General features: G+C 44.8%; 1 protein-coding gene across 5 annotated transcripts in view; it reads right to left on the bottom strand.

Annotated features, from left to right (window-relative positions):
• Nucleotides 1–11,381, bottom strand: part of LOC139560319 (E3 ubiquitin-protein ligase mib1) — an 88,921-nt gene extending 77,540 nt beyond the window's left edge. For 4 of the 5 annotated variants that reach the window (XM_071376980.1, XM_071376981.1, XM_071376983.1 and 1 more), the window contains exons 1-3: nt 10,300–11,381; nt 9,584–9,755; nt 2,107–2,236 (exon numbers count right to left, since the gene is read on the bottom strand). In XM_071376980.1, the coding sequence (XP_071233081.1) occupies nt 2,107–2,236; nt 9,584–9,755; nt 10,300–10,528 (531 nt within the window). In that variant the 5' untranslated portion in view covers nt 10,529–11,381. The remainder of the gene's footprint in view (nt 1–2,106; nt 2,237–9,583; nt 9,756–10,299) is intronic. The other variant, XM_071376982.1, reaches the window with a different exon arrangement.
• Nucleotides 11,382–23,941: the final 12,560 nt, after the last annotated feature.

Below are 23,941 nucleotides of genomic sequence, written 5' to 3'. Positions count from 1 at the left end.
GGCACGACAAAGCCTATTCCCCCCCCAGGAAACTAAATAGATTTGGCATGGGTCCTGAGATCCTCAAAAGGTTCTACAGCTGCAACATTGAGAGCATCCTGACTGGTTGCATCACTGCCTGGTACGGCAATTGCTCGGCCTCCGACCGCAAGGCACTACAGAAGGTAGTGCGTACGGCCCAGTACATCACTGGGGCTAAGCTGCCTGCCATCCAGGACCTCTACACCAGGCGGTGTCAGAGGAAGGCCCTAAAAATTGTCATAGACTGTTCTTTCTACTAGCGCATGGCAAGCGGTACCGGAGTGCCAAGTCTAGGACAAAAAGGCTTTTCAACAGTTTTTACCCCCAAGCCATAACTCCTGAACAGGTAATCAACTGGCTACCTGGACTATTTGCATTGTTCCCCCCCCACCCCCCTTTTACACTGCTGCTATTCTGTTTATCATATAAGGGGGAAGTCACTTTAACTATACATTCATGTATATATGTACATACTACCTCAATTGGCCGGACCAACCAGTGCTCCCGCACATTGGCTAACCGGGCTATCTTCATTGTGTCCCGCCACCCACCACCCGCCAACCCCTTTACGCTACAACTACTCTCTGTTCATTATATATGCATAGTCACTTTAACCATATCTACATGTACATACTACCTCAATCAGCCTGACTAACCGGTGTCGTATGTATCCTCGCTACTTTTATAGCCTCGATACTGTATATAGCCTCGCTACTGTTTTTCACTGTCTTTTTACTGTTGTTTTTATTTCTTTACTTACCTATTGTTCACCTAATACCTTTTTTGCACTATTGGTTAGAGCCTGTAAGTTTGCATTTCACTTTAAGGTCTACTACCTACACCTGTTGTATTCGGCGCACGTGACAAATATACTTTGATTTGATAAGACAACGCTTCTACTATTCAGACTCCATCTCACAGGCAAAAACATAGATGAGTCACGCTACCACGGTAACCTTCCATCCTTGAAGGGGAAGGTGAATTTTTTGCTCTCATCTGTGATATTTTGGTTAAAAGACTCAGGTCACAAAAAATGTAATTATTCAATAAACTACTATTAGTTTATTCTTATTAGTAATACATTTGTTGAAGAAATATTAAAGTATGCTCATCCGTTTTTAATTTTAGAGGCAAATAAATATTTTGGTTGGTAAAAAAAATAATCTGAGTTGCTGGTAGATTTTTAAATCTTTCTGCCACAGTGGCTGGTGGACCAAAAAGTAAATTATATGCCCCGCACCGGAGCAAGTGAAACAGCACCCCTCTGTCTTACTATAAGTAGCCCATATATCTGATTCGATCTGGCAACAAAACAAATTGACATGACATGGCCATACTCTTTTTGGCCAGACAGCTTTCAAATACATTGGCAACACATACTGAGTCAGAGGGGCGCTGTTTCGCTCACTTGGATGCTTATTCTGAGATTGATGAGTCTTTCTGTCGGCGCACATCTTGGTCAAATAAATGACCAATATTTAAGTATTGTATTTGGACAGGCAAATAGGGGGTTGGGGTCGGCCTACCGTACCTAAGACCCACCCATAACGCCAGCCCTGGACCGGAGTCAAACTTCTAGAGCTCCATGGAGCTGTTCTCTTCATATATCTACACGGTGAATGTTGAAGCTGGAATGGTGAAACTGTTTGCAATAGTACAACAAATGTAGGGCAAACAACCAACACTTTTAATCCCTCTGACATCATTGCACGGGCAATACAACAGCATCATATGTACTGCATTGTTTTATGCCACGATCCACGACACTCCCCAGCTCTGCTCCGTCAACAAAACAAAAGCAAGAACAGCAGCCGTGTAGCAAAAAGTGGTGCCGTTTCCCCTACTGCAGAATCCATTTTTAAACAAATGCAACCTCTTGAAGTGTATTCTGTGGTGATGAAGTATGCATGTCTTTTCACAATTATACTAATGTAGGGGACTGACTGGGATGGAACCAGTCAGTCCAAAGGAACTAGGCTGGTCCCCAAATCCATTACACTCCTATCACCTTCTGGGACCTAATGAGGAAATCACACCGTAGCAAGACATTTTTTCATGGTACATTTTTTGCAACAGAATGAGTACCTTTCCTCTCCTGCCGTTGCCTCCGTCCTGATCCTCCCACTGCCAGTCTACTCCCCTCACCACCCGGCCACCTGTGTAGATGCCTCGGGCTGTGATCTTCTTCGACTTGCGGCGAGACTCCAACAGGACTCTGTCAAAATAAACAAGAAAATGTATGTTTATTTTACTGACAGTGGGTGGGTGAATAACAATAGTTGTAATTTGATGGGTGTTGAAGATGGAAATATTCAACCAATGTTGGATAAAGCTGGACATGTATTTATGGTGGCATTGAAAGACCTATTATTGGGCACATTGATGTATTAATCCATCTATGATTTAGGTCTAATAGCTATATCAGTTTTTACAGTGTTCATTCAATGTTATTAGCCAAAAACACATTTTGTTGATATGCCAATTTAGACCTTTTCAAGAACTGAGCATAAAGACTCCTCAACTCCATCTCTTTTGATGAAGACTTAGACCTGCTAACTGGATTTGAGAGGGAACTAATCGAGGATGTTTAACTGCGCAGTGTACTAAAAACGGTCCCAGTTTTGATTATGGGGATGAAAAGCCATGCTTAGCTAGCCATGAAAACAGACTGAACCATTACCACAACAGTGAGCAGAGCAGTAGGCTTGCCAGATGGGCCCGTCTGATCGTCAGAGCAACACTTCCAACATATCTAGGCTAAACACTTAATGTTTCACTATGGCAGTCGTTAAACTAACTCTACAGCCCATTGCCAGCACAACAATGGATTAGGCTACCCCAAAGTAGCCTCATCCATAGTGTCTAATGACATGTTAAAAAGATTGAGGGCACCTGGTTAAAAGAAATTGCACAATTACTTGTGTCAAACCTCTATTTGGGTATCAGCAGATAATCACATTTCAAGAAACCTTGTCTTGTCGTCTTTGACCTGGATATTCCAGCGCTTCAAAATAACAAATAGGATTTGGCTTGTTTTATTTACTAGTTGCTGGCATGCATCTTTCAGACTCTGGGTCATCCTGGGTTAACCCTTGCACACTGTCTATTGAGAGTAAACAAACAGAATGAACAGCCTATAACAGTGCCTTCGGAAATTATTCAGACACCTTGACTTTGTCCACATTTTGTTATGTTCCAGCATTATTCTAAAATTAATTAAATAAAGCAAATCCTCAGCAATCTACACACAATACCCCATAATGACAAAGTGAAAACAGGTTTTTAGAAATGTTTGCAAATGTATATAAAAAAACAAACAGTATTCAGACCCATTGGTATGAGACTCGAAATTTTGCTCAGGTGCATCCTGTTTCCTTTGATCATCCTTGAGATGTTTCTACAAATTCAATACCACCTGTGGTAAATTCAATAGGCTGGACATGATTTGGAAAGGCATACGCTTGTCTAGATAAGGTCCCACAGTTGACAAGTCACGTCAGAGTAAAAACCAAGCCATGAGGTTGAAGGAATTGTCTGTAGAGCTCCGTGTCAGGACTGTGTTGAGGCACAGACCTGGGCAAGGATACCAAAATATTTCTGCAGCATTGAAGATCCTCAAGAACACAGTGGCCTCCATCATTCTTAAATGGAAGAAGTTTGGAATCACCAAGACTCTTCCTAGAGCTAGCCGCCCAGCCTAACTGAGCAATCAGGGAAGAAGGGCCTTGGTCAGGGAGGTGACCAAGAACCTGATTAGAGTTCCTCTTTGGAGATGGTAGAACCTTCCAGAAGGACAACCATCTCTGCAGTACTCCACCAATCAGGCTTTTATGGTAGAGTGGCCAGATGAGATTCTCTGGTCTGATGAAACCAAGATTGAACACTTTGGCCTGAATGTCAAGCGTCACGTCTGGAGGAAACCTGGCTCCATCCCTACGGTGAAGCATGGTGGTGGCAGCATTATGCTGTGGGTACGTTTTTCAGCGGCAGGGACTGGGAGACTAGTCAGGATCGAGGCAAAGACGAACAGAGCAAAGTACAGAGAGTTCCTTGATGAAAACCTGCTCCAGAGCGCTCAGGACCTCAGACTGGGGCGAAGGTTCACCTTCCAACAGGACAAAGACCCTAATCACACAGCCAAGACGATGCAGGATTGGCTTCAGGACAAGTCTCTGAATATCCTTGAGTGGCAAAGCCAAACCCAGACTTGAACCCGATCAAACATCTCTGGAGAGACCTGAAAATAACTGTGAAGAACACTCCCCATCTAACCTGATAGAGCTTGAGAGGATCTACAGAGAAGAATGGGAGAAACTCCATAAATACAGGTGTGCCAAGCTTGGAGCGACATAACCAAGAAGACTCAATGCTGTAATCGCTGCCAAAGGTGCTTCAACAAAGTACTGAGTAAAGGGTCTGAATACTTATGTAAATGTTTTATTTCAGTTTTTTTATTATCAATAAATTAGCAAAAACTTTTTGGGCATTGTGTGTAGATTGATGACAAAAAAACAACAATTTTAAACTATTTAGAATAAGGCTGTAAAGTAACAAAACGTGGAAAAAGTCAAGGGGTGTGAATACTTTACGCAGGTGTATATTTGGAAAAGTATAGAATGCATCATGATATTGTCTGCTCCGTAGCATTGTTATTACTTGACCGATGAGGCACGCATCCAGTTTATGCTTCAAAACCAACTTTATAATAGATTATATTTTACTCAAAATTCCATGACTTACTGTAAGGCGTTGTTGGCAGAATAGATGGATGCAGTTCAATGCATGACTCATATAATTCACCAATACATTTCTTGGTAGCTATCAAGTTGTAAATCACAGCTGGCCTGGTACATTGTTTGCTGCCTCCACCCATTCGGGATGCACTGTTTAAGTTTCAAATACTCAATATAATAATGTAAAATAAAAACTGACAGCTGTAACTAAGGCTGTCACAATCAATCTAGCAAGGGCAATGATGACAAGTCCGTCATAATGTGGCAAATAGGCTAGCGCACATGTCAAACAAGGCCCACGGGGCAAATAGGACACAAAAGCGAGTATAAATGAGTCAACAGTTGAGTCATCTACTTTATGAAATTACAGCCTGATGCACTTGCATCTGTGAATTGAAGTTCAATTGCGCTGCTTTTGTGTGTCCCTAGGCTGGCAACTGCAAGACATTTTGAGCGCACCATACAGGTACTGCATTCAACTGCACCGGTGATCCATGTAGTGCAAAAAAATGAAAAACATGTTTTAAGTTACAACATATTGCTTCGTTTTTGTTCTTTGGAGTTATTAGGGTCGCGGCATATTATGCACATCTGCAAGCATAGCAGCAAAGACAAAAAGTTTTTGGCTTGACAAAAAGTATTTATCCCTTTTGTTTTAATATGTTAAAATGCTATATACAGCATCCATATGTACATTAGTGCACACTATAAAGTAGCACGTTTTTTGTCAAATCAAAAATGCTATATTTGGCCCGCAAGTTAGTTGTGGTTTTTCCAATATGGCCCGCTAGCTGCTGGGAGGATGTCATGAAATTGGAGTTGTTGAATGACCAACTTTTTCACTCATATCGTTTTTTTGGTGGCTACAGCTAGAGATGCAGGTGTCCTTTGGTTAGCTAGCAAGAAATGTGAATTGCTATGCTAGCTAGCTATGGTGAACTTGAACGACTTATCCACAGTTAGCGTCTCTCTTAGATGTCAATCAAATGCATTTGGCATTGATAAAATGGGTGGGCAGGGAAGTACACATTCAGTTGTCAAAACGTGGGTTTAGACAAGCATGCATTGTCAAGCAAGCGGCAGAAGGATGAGCAGGCTACTACTCCCCAACGTTTATCAGTTCAATTGTGACGGCCAAATAGCTGAAAAGGTTTGAAAGGGTTTATCTAATGTTCCCTTGATAGATTTTAGCTCATCTCCCTCTGGCTCGCATTAGTTGTCGATCTTAATGCTGTTGCGGGTCTGCTGTCCCCACTTGCTTCAAGATGTCTACCATTGTTCCTGTACCCAAGAAAGCAAAGGTAACAAAACTAAATGACTATCGCCCCGTAGCACTCACCTCTGTCATCATGACGTACTTTGAGAGGCTAGTTAAGGATCATATCTACCTTACTTAACACGCTAGACCCACTTCAATTTGGTTACCACCTCAATAGATCAACAGACAATGCAATCGCCATCACACTGCACACTGCCCTATCCCATCTGGACAGGAGGAATACCTATGTCAGAATGCTGTTCATTGACTATAGCTCAGCCTTAAACCCCATAGTACCCTCCAAGCGCATCATTAAGCTTGAGGCCCTGGGTCTGAACCCCGCCCTGTGCAACTGGGTCCTGGACTTCCTGACAGGCCGCCCCCAGGTGGTGAAGGAGTGAAACAACACCGTCACTTCGCTGACCCTCAACACTGGGGCCCCACAAGGGTGTGTGTGCTCAGCCCCCTCCTGTACTGCCTGTTCACACACGACTCAATCATCAAGTTTGCAGACGACAAAACAGTAGTAGGCCTGATTACCAACAATGACAAGACATCCTACAGGGAGTAGGTGAGGGCCTGGAAGTGTGGCGCCAGGAAAACAACCTCTCACTCAACATCCACAAAACAAAGGAGCTGATCGTGGACTTCAGGAAACAGCAGAGGGAGCACCCCTTATCCACATCAACGGGACTGCAGTGGAGAAGGTGGAAAGCTTCAAGTTCCTCAGTGTACACATCACTGACAAACTAAAATGGTTCACCCACATAGACAGTGTGGTGATGGCGGTGCAACAGCGGCTCTTCAACCTCAGGAGGCTGAAGAAATTTGACTTGGCACCTAAAACCCTCAGAAACTTTTACAGATGCACAATTGAGAGCATCCTGTCGGGCTGTATCACCACCTGGTACGGCAACTGCACCGCCCGCAAACGCAGGGCTCTCCAGTGGGTGGTGCGGTCTGCACAATGCATTTTCGGGGGCAAACTACCTGCCCTGTCCTACAGCACCCGATGTCACCATTAAGCCAAAAAGATCATTAAGGACAACAACCACCCGAGCCACTGCCTGTTCACTCAGCCATCATCCAGAAAGCAAAGTCAGTAAAGGTGCATCAAAGCCGGGACAGAGTGACTGAAAAACAGCTTCTACCTCAAGGCTATCAGACTGTTAAATAGCCATCACTAGCACAGAGGCTGCTGCCTATATACATTGACTTGAAATCACTTGCCACTTTAAATATGGAAAACGTGTCACTAATGTTTACATATTTTGCATTACTCATCTCATAAGTATATACTGTATTCTATTCTACTGTATGTTAGTCTATGCCACTCTGACATTGTTCGTACTAATATTTATATATTCTTAATTCCATTCCTTTAGATGTGTGTATTGTTGTGAAATTGTTAGATATTACTTGTTAGATCTTACTGCACTGTTGGAGCTAGAAACACAAGCATTTCACTACACCCGCAATAACATATGCTAAACACGTGTATGTGACGAACAAAATTTGATGATGTAAAGTCACACTATTGCTACTGCCTGTAAAGACACAGGCAAGTTCAAAGAGAAAGATGGCAGACCCGTGTGGCAAATGGCTTATTTGAAAATAGGCCTACTGTAGCCCTGGTTGGCTGTGGCGCCCCAGTCTGCGTAGGCTCCGGTCCTGAACAAGACAAACTTTTTTATGAGGTATTATTTGCTGCAGTGTCTATTAATTGTCCAATCGCACGGCCGCTTTCCCACTCTATATTGCTATAGAATTTTTACAAATGCCTTACCATGTTATTCCCAAACGTTCTATGAATTTATGAAAATGACCTTATCTAAGTACTCGCTTGTCAGAAAATGTTTAAAAAAAAAATAATAATTTAACTATAAGTGTCTTTCTTCCTTGGGGTGTATATGAACAGATTTTTATAAATGTTCATGTTGACAAAATGCTGTCAGTTCCACTTTAAATGGTAATTGGTCAAGAGAGAACCCACAGACTCATAAATAGCCACAGACTGCCGACAGTGAAAGAATTTAATGTGGCATAACAAAAAAGTCCATCATGCCTTCAGTTTAGAGCAGTGTCTGTGGGGGGGATGGGGACAATTAACAGTCTCAGGGGAACTGAAGTCACAGGTCGTTGAAAGGGTGCCAGCGGTCTCGCCATGCGTTTGGTTTGTCCCTTTGGATCTAATAAAGGGCTTGAAGCAGTTGGAGGGATGGCTCTAGCAAGAAAATATCTCCACTGTATGTAATAATGCAATAACATGTCCTGGTTGCATTCTCTGCACATTATGTTTCAGTCAGTTCATTTTGAAAACCACAGAAATACACCAATTGTTGTTTTCATAAACTAACTTTTCAGCTCCTTTTGTTATTGGGGGCGGCAGGTAGCCTAGTGGGCCAGTAACCGAAAGGTTGCTAGATCGAATCCCAGAGCTGACAAGTTAAAAATCTGTCGTTCTGCAACTGAACAAGACAGTTATCCCACTGTTCCTAGGCCGTCATTGTAAATAAGAATTTGTTCTTAACTGACTTGCCTAGTTAAATAAATGTAAAATTAAAAAATACTTCAGACTTTTACATTTCTGTCCTATCATAACCATTGAGGTACAATAAGAACTGGAGACTGAGTCCAAGATGTCAGACCAATGTTTTCAAGGTAATCTACTCATCTTAGCATTCGACGATTCATACTGTGGTTGGTCCGGTTTATACGGACCAACATCACATGCGTACTAGCACGACTTCATAACGTCATCCAAAAACAAGGCAGACATTGGATGAATATAAATATAAAATATTAATATCTTCGGCTGTGAGTGATGGGGAAAAAATTGGCCTCAGCAACAACTATTTGACTAATTCCAATGATGTTTTGCGCACAAAGGTGATGACTAAAGTGTCTAATTAGTAATTTTCAAATCTGACTTCTCTATGTAGCCATCTATGGAGCAGAACTGTCGAAGCAGTCGAAACCGTGCTTCTTGACCGGAACCCTGGCCCCTTGACCATAACATTCTCAAGACATGTTTGTTGTTATGATTTGGCATTTTATGCAATTGTGCTTTGTCTTCCATTTGTAAATCTTCTATGGAAGCATATAAAGACAGACATGGCCAGTAACATGGGATTGGCTGAGGCCCCAACAACATAGCTGCTTCTGAAATAGAGTCTGAGCAGTCGCCTGGCAACAGAGAGCCATGATCGGTGGCCACATGTTGAGTCTGCCTACAAGGCTGGGCTCAGGCACCACTTCTCAAATGTCAGAGAGACAGACAGCCAGGGTGAAACAGAAAGCCACAAAACAGAGAATAAAATGGGTGGGTCCCTCAATATAATCAACCAAAGGATGTAGATTAGAATTGTTATCATTTAAATCATCACTAAACCATAGAGTTTGTCATAGACGTGGGGCTGAGTTGACAAAGCATCCCTACACATTGGTTCCACGTTGTCTTTATTGCGGCCACACCGCATAGATAATCAGATCTCACACTGAGTAACATGACTGCATTGAAGATGACCTGGAACGTAATCATTAGCTTCACAGGGCAGCTGACAGTACTCACCTCTCGCTGCCAGGGGTGGTGATCCTGTAGAAGCGGTGTCGCAGGTGGTGCTTGTCTCCGTGGTAACAGGTGGTACAGAGGTCATAGTTGGTGCACTCCGCACACTTCCAGCGGATACCGATGATAGGCTGCTGACGGCAGGTGTCACACATGGTACCGTCATGCTTGATACCTGAGAGGGAGTAGTAACAAGGCAGTCAGGAACATTTTTGCTGGGCAGCAGATTGCCTAGCGAGTGGCGCAGGTGTCTAAGGCACTGCGTCGCAGTGTTGCGGCATCACTACAGCCTGTGTGTCTGCTAAATGACTCAAATGTAAATGTTGGAGGTGTCAAGTGTGAAGCAATGATGCCTCTGCCCGCAGCTCTGGGGCTTGTTGAATTGCCATCTTCATGCTGTACCATCATTCATCAACACAAATAAAAGTAAGCATACAATACACTAGGTCTAAACACTCAGAGGGAGAAGTTATTCACAAAGTTTGCTTTGATGAAGATATCTTAAGTAGTCATCCTCACGTCTAACTCTAGATGTCAATCAAACTCAACGTGTTCCATGTAGCACGCTTGATGCATTGCAATAACTTGTAACGTGGCGTTATGCCAAACAACCGTGTACACATCAACACCCAAATGCATAGACTAATTGAAACAAATTATTAACAAAAACAGGACATACGACATGTTTAGCGATCACAGAACCAGCAGGGCAACATTACCTGTGGGAGCACTGTCAAATATCCTCACGTCGTATGCACCAGAGCACCGGTAGTTGGCCGCAGTCCCGTTATCCCAGACAACAACCACTTCTTCCGGACTTTCGAAACTCCTGACGGTGCCGACATGTCCCTCTCCACCATCCTGTTTTCCCCATTTCCAATCGGGTCCACGGATCACTCTCGCACCAACTCCTTCCATCATCACACGGTTATTCCTGCCAGTAGTCATTTACGAAAAGGTCTCGCAAATAACGTAACACAAAAAAATATATAGCCAACTAGCAGGATATGCTAACTAGCTAACTACCTGTGTTTGGCAGGATAATTTTGAGAAGTAAAACTGTTCTGTTGTCCAGAAAAACACAATTTAGCAATGTCTTGTTAACTTGCACGTTACGTTAACTAGGCTAGCCTGCTTGCGGTAAAGTTCCAAAACAATATAGCAGACACAAGCTAACAGTTAGTTGCAAAGGCAAATATACATTGCTAGTCAAATGTATCGTAGTGTGATGTGAATGTAACAAACGTTTAGTTAGCTTGCTTGTTAAAACAACGCGTTGTACTTGAAAATCAAAGCCAAGCTAACTCACTAACATTAACTGTTAGCTAGCAAGCTTTGCCAACTAGCTACTGCCAAACATTAGCTACCAAAGTAAGCTGTTGAATGGCACGCACTTTCCACTCCACAAGCTGTTCGTCTGCAATGTTATGGAAATAACTGGTATGTCTCAGTATACCCTTTCATGTGATTTTCGTCCCAAGAGCACAAGACATTGTCACCCCAAGAGCGTGTAAAGTAGCCACATCGTCACGAAATGGTATACCGTTATTAGCTAGCTAGCTATTTAGTTAGCTAGCTTGTACCTCTGCAAGAATGCCACCTCCACAACTTAACGTTAGACCACTAGCGTAGATTCGTCCTTTTTGTTGGATAAATTATTTCATTCGTAGGTACGTTTAGCCTATGTATTGGATTTATATCTCAAATGTATTTATTTTGTCAAATGGCTCGCAGAAGTAAACTCAGTATAAACGCGTCGCCATTATTGTCAATCACCAAGCAGACGGAGGTTTACCACAGATAAACAATGAGACAGATATTTCACTGGATGTATAAATGTGAAGCATCCGCTTGGTGTTTTCTCACTACCAAATATGGTAGTGAGAGGAAGCCCACTGGCGTGCAGTGGGAGAACATGGAACGATATGGCTTTTGGCCGACATTCTGCACATTTTATCATCATGAAACCTTTGATCTCAGTACAGTTTTCTGTTCCCAAAATTATAATCTGTTATGAAGAGTGGACTAAGTTTTGTAGACTTTGCCATTGGAAAAAGTCGCTGTTTAGAAGGAGTGCAAATGCGAATTCAGTTACTGCACACAAACACTTCAGAGTAGGCGTTCCCTAACGGAAATATGCAGATATAGCTAGAACACGCCAATAGGATCTCGCTAGCTCGTGCTTGGCTCTGCCCACCTCCTGGCTTGTTCTGCACACCATGACTCATTTGTTTCCATTGGAAACGACAGGCATATGTGTATCTTGGTTTAGTTGTAAAAATCTTTGGGTTGACGACGAAGATGTTTGGTTTGGAAAGCGAGGGTTTTGCCGCGTTCAAACACTAGTAGGAACTAGGAAACTCGGAAATATCCGACTTGCCGATTCGTTGTACACGGCACGTGTATAACTACAAAAATATCAAGTCTGATGTTTCTGCGTTGTCTAGTTTCGACTAGCACATGAACCCAGCAATAGACAAGCTCAAGGGGTAATTTGACAAAGCGCAAGGTGGGGCAATTTGTTTTGTCGAAAATGCAACATGCAAATGTTCTCAAAATGCAAAACGAGGGGTTTTATTACTTATTTTATTGAATGCATTCCTCCAATTTCTTCCTAAATGCATTTCCTCTGTTTTAGCCTGATGTAGTTGCACTCTTTGTAGGACTATGATAATGAAGCAGCCTAGGCATATGATATACACTGCCCAGTATATCAGGTAAACCACCCTGTTCACGAAAATAGTATGCTCCTACAGACAGTGAGTCACGTGGCCGTGGCTTGCTATATAAATCAGGCAGACAGGCATTGAGGCATTCAGTTACTGTTCGATTGAACATTAGAATGGGCAAAAAAAAGGGCCTCCCGGGTGGCGCAGTGGTCTAGGGCACTGCATCGCAGCGCTAGCTGTGCCACCAGAGTCTCTGGGTTCGCGCCCAGGCTCTGTCGCAGCCGGCCGCGACCGGGAGGTCCGTGGGGCGACGCACAATTGGCCTAGCGTCGTTAGGGAGGGTTTGGCCGGTAGGGATATCCTTGTCTCATCGCGCTCCAGCGATCTCCTCCCAGACCTGGACTAAAGCATCCGCCAACTCCTGGACAGTCTGTGGTGCAACGTGGCGTTGGTGGATGGAGTGAGACATGATGTCCCAGATGTGCTCAATTGGACTCAGGTCTGGGGAAGGGGCGGGCCACGCCATAGCATCAATGCCTTCCTCTTGCAGGAACTGCTGACACACTCCAGCCACATGAGGTCTAGCATTGTCTTGCATTAGGAGGAACCCAGGGCCAACCGCACCAGCATATGGTCTCACAAGGGGTCTGAGGATCTCATCTCGGTACCTAATGGCAGTCAGGCTACCTCTGGCGAGCACATGGAGGGCTGTGCGGCCCCACAAAGAAATGCCACCCCACACCATGACTGACCCACCGCCAAACCGGTCATGCTGGAGGATGTTGCAGGCAGCAGAACGTTCTCCACGGCGTCTCCAGACTCTGTCACGTCTGTCACATGTGCTCAGTGTGAACCTGCTTTCATCTGTGAAGAGCACAGGGCGCCAGTGGCGAATTTGCCAATCTTGGTGTTCTCTGGCAAATGCCAAACGTCCTGCACGGTGTTGGGCTGTAAGCACAACCCCCACCTGTGGACGTCAGGCCCTCATACCACCCTCATGGAGTCTGTTTCTGACCGTTTGAGCAGACACATGCACATTTGTGGCCTGCTGGAAGTCATTTTGCAGGGCTCTGGCAGTGCTCCTCCTGCTCCTCCTTGCACAAAGGCGGAGGTAGCGGTCCTGCTGCTGGGTTGTTGCCCTCCTACGGCCTCCTCCACGTCTCCTGATGTACTGGCCTGTCTCCTGGTAGCGCCTCCATGCTCTGGACACTACGCTGACAGACACAGCAAACCTTCTTGCCACAGCTCGCATTGATGTGCCATCCTGGATGAGCTGCACTACCTGAGCCACTTGTGTGGGTTGTAGACTCCGTCTCATGCTACCACTAGAGTGAAAGCACCGCCAGCATTCAAAAGTGACCAAAACATCAGCCAGGAAGCATAGGAACTGAGAAGTGGTCTGTGGTCACCACCTGCAGAACCACTCCTTTATTGGGGGTGTCTTGCTAATTGCCTATCATTTCCACCTGTTGTCTATTCCATTTGCACAACAGCATGTGAAATGTATTGTCAATCAGTGTTGCTTCCTAAGTGGACAGTTTGATTTCACAGAAGTGTGATTGACTTGGAGTTACATTGTGTTGTTTAAGTGTTCCCTTTATATTTTTGAGCAGTGTATATTAAACACTCTGTTCAAAAGTTTGGGGTCACTTAGAAATGTCCTTGTTTTTTTCTCCATTAAAATAACATCAAATTGATCAGAACTACAGTGTAGACATTGTTAATGTTGAAAATGACTATTGTAGCTGTAAATGGTTGATTTTTAATGGAATATCTACATAGGCACACAGAGGCCAATTATCAGCAACCATCACTCCTGTGTTCCAATGGCACATTGTGTTAGCTAATCCAAGTTTATAATTTTAAAAGGCTAATTGATCATTAGAAAACCCTTTTGCAATTATGTTAGCACAGCTGAAAACTGTTGTTCTGATTAAAGAATCAATAAAACTGTCCTTCCTTAGACTAGTTGAGTATCTGGAGCATCAGCATTTGTGGGTTCGATTACAGGTTCAAAATGGCTAGGAACAAATAACTTTCTTCTGAAACTCGTCAGTCTATTCTTGTTCTGAGAAATGAAGGCTATTCCATGCGAGAAATTGCCAAGAAACTGAAGATCTCGTACACCGCTATGTACTACCTCCTTCATAGAACAGCGCAAACTGTCTCTAACCAGAATAGAAAGAGGAGTGGGAGGCCCCGGTGCACAACTGAGCAAGAGGACAAGTACATTAGAGTGTCTAGTTTGAGAAACAGATACCTCACAAGTCATCAACTGGCAGTTTCATTAAATAGTACCCGCAAAACACCAGTCTCAACGTCAACAGTTATGAGGCGACTCCGGGATGCTGGCCTTCTAGGTAGATTTGCAAAGAAAAAGCCATATTTCAGACTGGCCAATAAAAATAAAAGATTAAGATGGGAAAAAGAACACAGACACTGGACAGAGGAACTGCCTAGAATGCCAGCATCCCGGAGTCGCCTCTTCAGTGTTGATATTCCATTAAAAATCAGACGTTTCCAGCTACAATATTTATTTACAGCATTAACATTGTCTACACTGTATTTCTGATAAATTTAATGTTATTTTCAAGGACAAAAAAATTGCTTTTCTTTCAGAAACAAGGACATTTCTAAGTGACCCCAAAGCTTTGAACGGTAGTATGTACAGTTGAAATTGGAAATTTACACACACTTAGGTTGGAGTCATTAAAACTTGTTTTTCAACCACTCCACACATTTCTTGTTAACAAACTATAGTTTTGACAAGTCGGTTAGGACATCTACTTTGTGCATGACACAAGCAATTTTTCCAACAATTGTTTACAGACAGATTATTTCACTTATAATTGTAACGGCGGTCCTCCTCCTCTTCATCCGAAGAGGAGGAGCAGGGATTGAACCAAGGTGCAGCGCGTTGAAATGACATGAAAAATCTTTTATTAACAAGACAAAACGAAACAAACTATACTTGAATAAACTAACAAAATAACAAAACGAAAGTAGACAGACCTGAACAACGAACTTACATACAACGTGAAGAACGAAATGAACAGGAACAGACTACATGAAATGAACAAACCGTAAACAGTCCCGTATGGTGCAAACATCGACACAGACACAGGAGACAACCACCCACAAACAAACACTGTGAACAGCCTACCTAAATATGACTCTCAATTAGAGGAACGCCAAACACCTGCCTCCAATTGAGAGCCATACCAGGCAACCCTAAACCAACATAGAAACAGATAACATAGAATGCCCACCCAAACTCACGTCCTGACCAACTAACACACAAAACTAAACAGAAAACAGGTCAGGAACGTGACATAACCCCCCCCTCAAGATGCGTACTCCGAACGCATCACCAAAAAGTCCAGGGGAGGGTCTGGGTGGGCATCTGACCACGGTGGTGGCTTAGGCTCCGGGCGTGGTTCCCACCCCACCATAATCAATCCCCGCTTCCTTAGCCTCCCCACAATGACCACCCTCCAAATAACCCCACCTAAATTTAGGGGCAACACCAGAATCAAGGACAGCTCTGGGACAAGGTAGCTCAGGACATAGGGATAGCTCAGGACAGAGGGAGAGCTTAGGAGAGAGAGGTAGCTCAGGACATAGGGATAGCTCAGGACAGAGGGAGAGCTTAGGAGAGAGAGGTAGCTCAGGAGAGAGAGGTAGCTCAGGATAGAGGGGCAACTCCGGACTGAAGGGCAGCTCCGGACAGAGAGACAGCTCTGGACTGAGGGGCAGTTCAGGATTACTAGCCGCTTCTGGCTGAGGGACAGCTCATGGCTGACTGACGGCTCTGGACGCTCATGGCAGGCTGACGGCTCTGGACGCTCATGGCAGGCTGACGGCTCTGGACGCTCATGGCAGGCTGACGGCTCTGGACGCTCATGGCAGGCTGACGGCTCTGGACGCTCATGGCAGGCTGACGGCTCTGGACGCTCATGGCAGGCTGACGGCTCTGGACGCTCATGGCAGGCTGACGGCTCTGGACGCTCATGGCTCTCTAACGGCTCTGGCTGCTCATGGCTCTCTGACGGCTCTGGCTGCTCATGGCTCTCTGACGGCTCTGGCTGCTCATGGCTCTCTGACGGCTCTGGCTGCTCATGGCTCTCTGACGGCTCTGGCTGCTCATGGCTCGCTGACGGCTCTGGCAGATCCTGTCTGGCTGGCGGCTCTGGCAGATCCTGTCTGGCTGGCGGCTCTGGCAGATCCTGTCTGATTGGCGGCTCTGGCAGATCCTGTCTGATTGGCGGCTCTGGCAGATCCTGTCTGGTTGGCGGCTCTGGCAGATCCTGTCTGACGGGCGGCTCTAGCGGCTCCTGTCTGGCGGACGGCTCTAGCGGCTCCTGTCTGGCGGACGGCTCTGTAGGCTCATGGCAGACGGGCGGCTTTGCAGGCTCATGGCAGACGGGCGGCTTTGCAGGCTCATTGCAGACGGATGGCTCAGACGGCGCTGGGGAGACGGATGGCTCAGATGGCGCTGGGGAGACGGATGGCTCAGATGGCGCTGGGTAGACGGATGGCTCAGACGGCGCTGGGTAGACGGATGGCTCAGATGGCGCTCGGGAGACGGATGGCTCAGATAGGATAAGGCGCACTGTAGACCTGGTGCGTGGTGCCGGAACTGGAGGCACCGGGCTAAGGACACGCACCTTCATACTAGTGCGGGGAGCAGGGACAGGGCACACTGAACTCTCAAAGCGTACTCTATACCTGGTGCGTGGTACCGGCACTGGTGGCACCTCAGGACTAGTACGGGGAGAAGTGACAGTGTGTACAGGACTTAGGAGACGCACAGGTGGCTTAGTGCGTGGGGCCGGAACTGGAGGCACCGAACTGGATACACGCACTATAGGGAGAGTGCGTGGAGGAGGAACAGGGCTCTGGAAATGCCCTGGTAGCCCAGTGCGTAGTGTAGGCACTGTAGGTACTAGGCTGGGGCGGGGAGGTGGCACCGGAAATACCGGACCGTGCAGGCGTACTGGCTCTCTTGAGCATTGAGCCTGCCCAACCTTACCTGGTTGAATGCTCCCGGTCGCCCGCCCAGTGCGGGGAGGTGGAATAACCCGCACCGGGCTGTGTAGGCGAACCGGGGAAACCATGCGTAAGGCAGGTGCCATGTATGCCGGCCCGAGGAGACGCACTGGAGACCAGACGCGTTGAGCCGGCCTCATGACACCTGGCTCAATGCCCAATCTAGCCCTACCAGTGCGGGGAGGTGGAATAACCCGCACCGGGCTATGCACACGTACAGGAGACACCGTGCGCTCTACTGCGTAACACGGTGTCTGCCCGTACTCCCGCTCTCCACGGTTAGCCTGGGAAGTGGGCGCAGGTCTCCTACCTGCCCTAGGCCCACGACCCCTTAGCCTCCCCCCAAGAAATTTTTGGGAGTTACTCACGGGCTTTTCGGGCTTCCGTGCAAGACGCGTCCCCTCATAACGCCGGTTCCCTTCTCCGGTTGCCTCTGTTCTCCTCAGTGCCTCCACCTGTTCCCATGGGAGGCGATCCCTTCCAGCCAGGATCTCCTCCCATGTGTAGCAACCTTTACCGTCCAATACATCGTCCCAAGTCCATTCCTCCTTCTTGCGCTGTCCCTTACTCCGTTTACACCGCTGCTTGGCTCTGGATTGGTGGGTGGTTCTGTAACGGCGGTCCTCCTCCTCTTCTACCGAAAAGGAGGAGTAGTGAGGGAACCAAGGCGCAGCGGGTTGTGAACACATAATATTTATTAAAGACAAGACGAAAACGAACTATACTTGATAATGATACAAAATAACAAAACGTAACAGTCCCGTATGGTGCGACAAACACTGACACAGGAGACAACCACCCACAAACAAACACTGTGAACAGCCTACCTAAATATGACTCTCAATTAGAGGAACGCCAAACACCTGCCTCCAATTGAGAGCCATACCAGGCAACCCTAAACCAACATAGAAACAGATAACATAGAATGCCCACCCAAACTCACGTCCTGACCAACTAACACACAAAACTAAACAGAAAACAGGTCAGGAACGTGACAATAATTCACTGTATCACAATTCCAGTGGGTCAGAAGTTTACATACACTAAGTTAACTGTGCCTTAAACAGCTTGGAAAATTCCAGAAAATGATGTCATGGCTTTAGAAGCTTTTGATAGGCTAATTGACATCATTTGAGTCAATTGGAGGTGTACCTGTGTATGTATTTCAAGGCCTACCTTCAAACTCAGTCAGTGCCTCTTTGCTTGACATCATGGGAAAATCAAAAGAAATCAGCCAAGACCTCAGAAAAATAATTGTAGACCTCCACAAGTCTGGTTCATCCTTGGGAGAAATTTCCAAACGCCTGAAGATACCGCGTTCATCTGTACAAACAATAGTACGCAAGTATAAACACCATGGGACCACGCAGCCGTCATACCGCTCAGGAAGGAGACGCGTTCTGTCTCCTGGAGATGAATGTACTTTGTGCAAATCAATCCCAGAACAACTGCAAATCAATCCCAGAACAACAGCAAAGGATCTTGTGAAGATGCTGAAGGAAACAGGTACAAAAGTATCTATATCCACAGTAAAACGAGTCCTATATCAACATAACCTGAAAGACTGCTCAGCAAGGAAGAAGCTCCAAAACCGCCATAAAAAAGCCAGACTGCGGTTTGCAACTGCACATGGGGACAAAGATCGTACTTTTTGGAGAAATGTCCTCTGGTCTGATGAAACAAAAATAGGACTGTTTGGCCATAGTGACCATCATTATGTTTGGAGGGTAAAGGGGATGCTTGAAAGCCAAAGAACACCATCCCAACCATGAAGCACGGGATGGCAGCAAATGGGTCTTCCAAATGGACAATGACCCCAAGCATACTTCCAAAGTTGTGGAAAAATGGCTTAAGGACAACAAAGTCAAGGTATTGGAGTGGCCATCACAAAGCCCTGACCTCAATCCCATAGAAAATTTGTGGGCAGAACTGAAAAAAACGTGTTCGAGCAAGGAGGCCTACAAACCTGACTCAGTTACACCAGCTCTGTCAGGAGCTTATTGTGCGAAGCTTGTGGAAGGCTACACAAAACGTTTGACCCAAGTTAAACAATTGAAAGGCAATGCTACCAAATACTAATTGAGTGAATGTAAACTTCTGGCCCACTGGGAATGTGATGAAAGAAATCAAAGCTGAAATAAAATATTCTCTCTACTAATTTTCTGACATTTCACATTCTTAATATAAAGGGGTGATCCTAACTGACCTAAAACAGGGAGTTTTTACTCAGATTAAATGTCAGGAATTGAGAAAAACTGAGTTTAAATGTATTCATCTAAGGTGTATGTAAACTTCCGACTTCAACTGTATATATACAAAACATTAGGAACACCTGCTCTTTTCATGACGGAGACTGACCAGGTGAAAGCTACGATCCCTTATTGATGTTACTTGTTAAATCCACTTCAATCAGTGTAGAAGTTGAATGGTAGGAGACACGTTAAAGAAGGATGTTTAAGCCTTTAGACAATTGAGACATAGGGTAAATGGGCAACACAAAATATTTAAGTGCCTTTGAACGGGACATCCAGCCAACTTAACACAACTGTGGGAAACATTGGAGTCAACATAGGCCAGCATCCCTGTGGAATGCTTTCAACTCCTTGTAGAGTCTGTGCCCTGAGGAATGGAGGCTGTTTTGAGGGCAAAAGGTGGGGTGCAACTCAATATTAGGAAGGTGTTCGCTGTTCTTAATGTTTTGTGCACTGCCATTTAGCAGACGCTTTTATCCACATTTCACATATGGGTGGTTCCGGGAATCCGACCCACTACCCTGGGGTTGCAAACGCCATGCTCTACCAACTGAGCTACAATGAACCACAACGAAAGTTGTGGCCAATAGACTGCACAGGTGACATGGGCTTGAAACACCCATTTTCACAAATGAATAGAATGGCCTACAGGGTTCTGGGTTAAGAGTTCACAAGGTCAAGTATTGTACCAGTACATAACTACACTGAACAAAAATATAAATGCAACAACTTCGAAGATTTTACTGAGTTACAGTTCATATAAGGAAATCAGTCAAAATATATTAATTAATTAGGCACTAATCTATAGATTTCACATGACTGGGCAGGGGCGCAGCCATGGATGTGCCTGGCTCCCCGGGGGGAAGGCCAATGTCCTCCCAGGCCCATCCATGGCTGCGTCAATCAGAATGAGTTTTTCCCCTCAAAAGGGCTTTATTACAGACAGAAATGCTCCTCAGCACCCCTTCAGACAATCCTACAGGTGAAGAAGCTGGGTGTGGAGGTCCTGGGATGGCGTGGTTACGTGTGGTCTGCGGTTGTGAGGCCGGTTGAACGTACTGACAAATTTTCTAAAACGACGTTGGAGTCGACTTATATTAGAGAAATTAACATTCAATTCTCTGGCAACAGCTCTGGTGGACAGTCCTGTAGTCAGCATGCCAATTGCACTCTCCCTCAACCTGAGACATCGGTGGCATTGTGTTGTCTAACAACTTCACATTTTAGAGTGGCCTTTAATTGTCCCCATCACAAGGTGCATCTGTGTAATGATCATGCTGTTTAATCAGCTTATTGATATGCCACACCTGTCAGGTGAATGGATTATCTGAACAAAGGAGAAATGCTCACCAACAGGGATGTAAACAAATTTGTGCACAAAATTTGAGAGAAATAAGCGTTTTGTGCATATGGACAATTTCTGGTCATTAAACATGGGACCAACACTTTACATTTTGCGTTTATATTTTTGTTCAGTATAAATATACACTGAGCGTACAAAACATTAGGAACACCTTCCTACTATTGAGTTGCAACCCTTTTTGCCATCAGAACAGCCTCAATTCATCGGGCATTCGAAAGCATTCCACAGAGATGCTGGCCCATGTTGACTCCAATGCTTCCCACAGTTGTGTCAGTTGGCTGGATGTCCTTTGGGTGGTGGACAATGATTTATACACTCGGAAACCGTTGAGTGGGAAAAACCCAACAGCGTTGCAATTCTTGACACACTCAAACCATTGCACCTGGCACCTACTACCATACCACGTTCAAAGGCACTTAAATATTTTGTCTTGCACATACAGCCTCTGAATGGCACACACACAATCCATGTCTCAATTGTATCAAGGCTTAAAAGTCCTTCTTTAACCTGTCTCCTCGCTGTCATCTACACTGATTGAACTGGATTTAACAGGTGACATTAATAAGGGATCATAGCTTTCACCTGGATTCACCTGGTCAGTCTGTCATGGAAAGAGCAGGTGCTCCTAATGTTTTGTACACTCAGTGTATCTATTATGTTTCTATAATATTCTACTCGAATGACCTGCATGATAATTCAAATATATTTGCTTCCCTGGAATAGTGTCTTGCCAATCTGCTCCAAGCTCACTATATGCAAATCCCAAATCATCAAGGGCTATTTGCATCTGCACATCTTAGGCCTATGGACTATAGCCTAAGATGTGCACATGTAAATACAGTAGCCCAAGAATCTCCATTAAGTATGATATGTTACGTTTGGTATGGTTACATATTTTTGGTTATGTAGTGTATGTGGACACCTGCTCATAGAACATCACATTACAAAATCATGGGCATTAATATGGAGTTGGTCCCCCGTTTGCTGCTACAACAGCCTCCACTCTTCTGGGAAGGCTTTTCACTAGATTTTGGAACATTGCTGCAGGGACTTGCTTCCATTCAGCCACAAGAGCATTAGTGAGGTCGGCACTGATGTTGAGCGATTAGGCCTGGCTCGCAGTCAGCGTTCCAAAGGTGTTCGATGGGGTTGAGGTCAGGGCTCTGTGCAAGCCAGTCAAGTTCTTCCCTGCCGATCTTGACAAACCATTTCTGTATGGACCTCACTTTGTGCACGGGGACATTGTCATGCTGAAACAGGAAAGGGCCTTCCCCAAACTTTTGCCACAAAGTTGAAAGCACAGAATCGTCTAGATTGCCACCGTATTCTGTAGCGTTAAGATTTCCCTTCACTGAAACCAAGGAGCCTAGCCCGAACAATGAAAAACAGCCAGAGACCATTATTCCTCCTCTACCAAACGGTAAAGTTGGCACTTTGCATTCTCCTGCCATCCGCCAAACCCAGATTCTTCCCTCGGACTGCCAGATGGTGAAGCGTGATTCATCACTCCAGAGAACGCGTTTCCACTACTCCAGAGTCCAATGGAGGTGAGTTTTACACCACTCCAGCCAACGCTTGGCACTGTGCATGGTGATCTTAGGCTTGTGTGCGGCTGCTCTGCCATGGAAACCCATTTCATGAAGCTCCTGACAAACAGTTATTGCGCTGACGTTGCTTCCAGAGGCAGTTTGGAACTCGGTTGTGAGTGTTGCAGCGGAGGACAGAAATAACAGGACTTACAGTTGACTGGGGAAGCTCTAGCAGTGCAGAAATTTTAAGAGCGGACTTGTTTGAAAGGTGTTATCCTATGACAGTACCACTTTGAAAGTCACTGAGCTCTTCAGTAAGGCCATTCTACTGCCAATGTTTGTCTATCGAGATTGCATGGCTTTGGGTTTGATTTTATACACGTGTCAGCAGCGGGTGTGGTTGAAATAGCCGAATCTACTAATTTGAAAGGTTGTACACATACTTTTATATATATGTATGTATATATGTGTGTAAGACAGATGGTTACTTAAGGCAAAAAGGAAAGTAGATTGGATGGGTGGGTGTGTAACGCGAACATCTAGAAACCCAAAGGTTGCAAACTCGAATCTCCTCATAGACAACTTTGGCAATAGCAACTTTTCAACTACTTACTACTTTTTAGCTACTTTGCAACTACTTAGCATGTTAGCTAACCCTTGCCCTAACCCTAACCTTAACCCTTTTAGCTTACCCTTCTCCTAGCCCTAACATTAACCTTTTTGGCTAACCCTTCCCCTAACCTTAACCCTTTAACCTAACTCCTAAACTTAACCCTAACCTCTAGCCTAGCTAACATTAGCGAGTTAGCTAACGTTATCCACCTAGCTTGAATTCGTAACATATCATACGTTTTGCAAATTTGTAACATGTTGTACTTTTTGCAAATTCGTGACCTAACATGTTAAGCAAATTAGTAACATATTGCACGTATTGCAAATTCATGATATATAATACGAATTGTAATTCGTAACATATCATATGTAATGGGTGAAGGACATCCACAAATTAATACATATATAACTCTCAATGTGTGCAATTGTTTTGCATGGAATAATCGGAAATGTGTAGTTCTGACTATGCTCAATAGGTGACGATATTAAAACCAAATAGTTATAACGTTTAACCATCCCTTGAAAATGGTTTTAGCAGAGCTGGGGGTCTTCTTGCCCCCCAGCAGCCAAATCGAACGTATTGTGGCGTTTTATTGAAAACGACCTATTCCAGTGACCTGTAGCCTGTATTATACATTTGAATATACAGTATTTGCTTCCCTGGAACAATGTATTTACCACCTATTCCGTAAACCCAGTCACTGGTTTTCATTGAGGGGCTGTGGCTTTTATGTAATGTATCCTTCCTTTCTTTCTCTCTTGAAGATATCTCTGATCTAATTTATTGTGATAAGATCAGTGATTTAGACTGGATGTAAAAGTGCATTAGGCAGGCTAAGGGCACACTGATTATATCTAATTCGTTGACTGTTAAAAATTACTGGACT

The sequence above is a fragment of the Salvelinus alpinus genome, chromosome 30, assembly GCF_045679555.1.
Source record: "Salvelinus alpinus chromosome 30, SLU_Salpinus.1, whole genome shotgun sequence".
NCBI lineage: Eukaryota > Metazoa > Chordata > Actinopteri > Salmoniformes > Salmonidae > Salvelinus > Salvelinus alpinus.
Note: the sequence above shows the minus strand (reverse complement) of the source record. Positions and strands in the feature narration are given on the sequence as shown.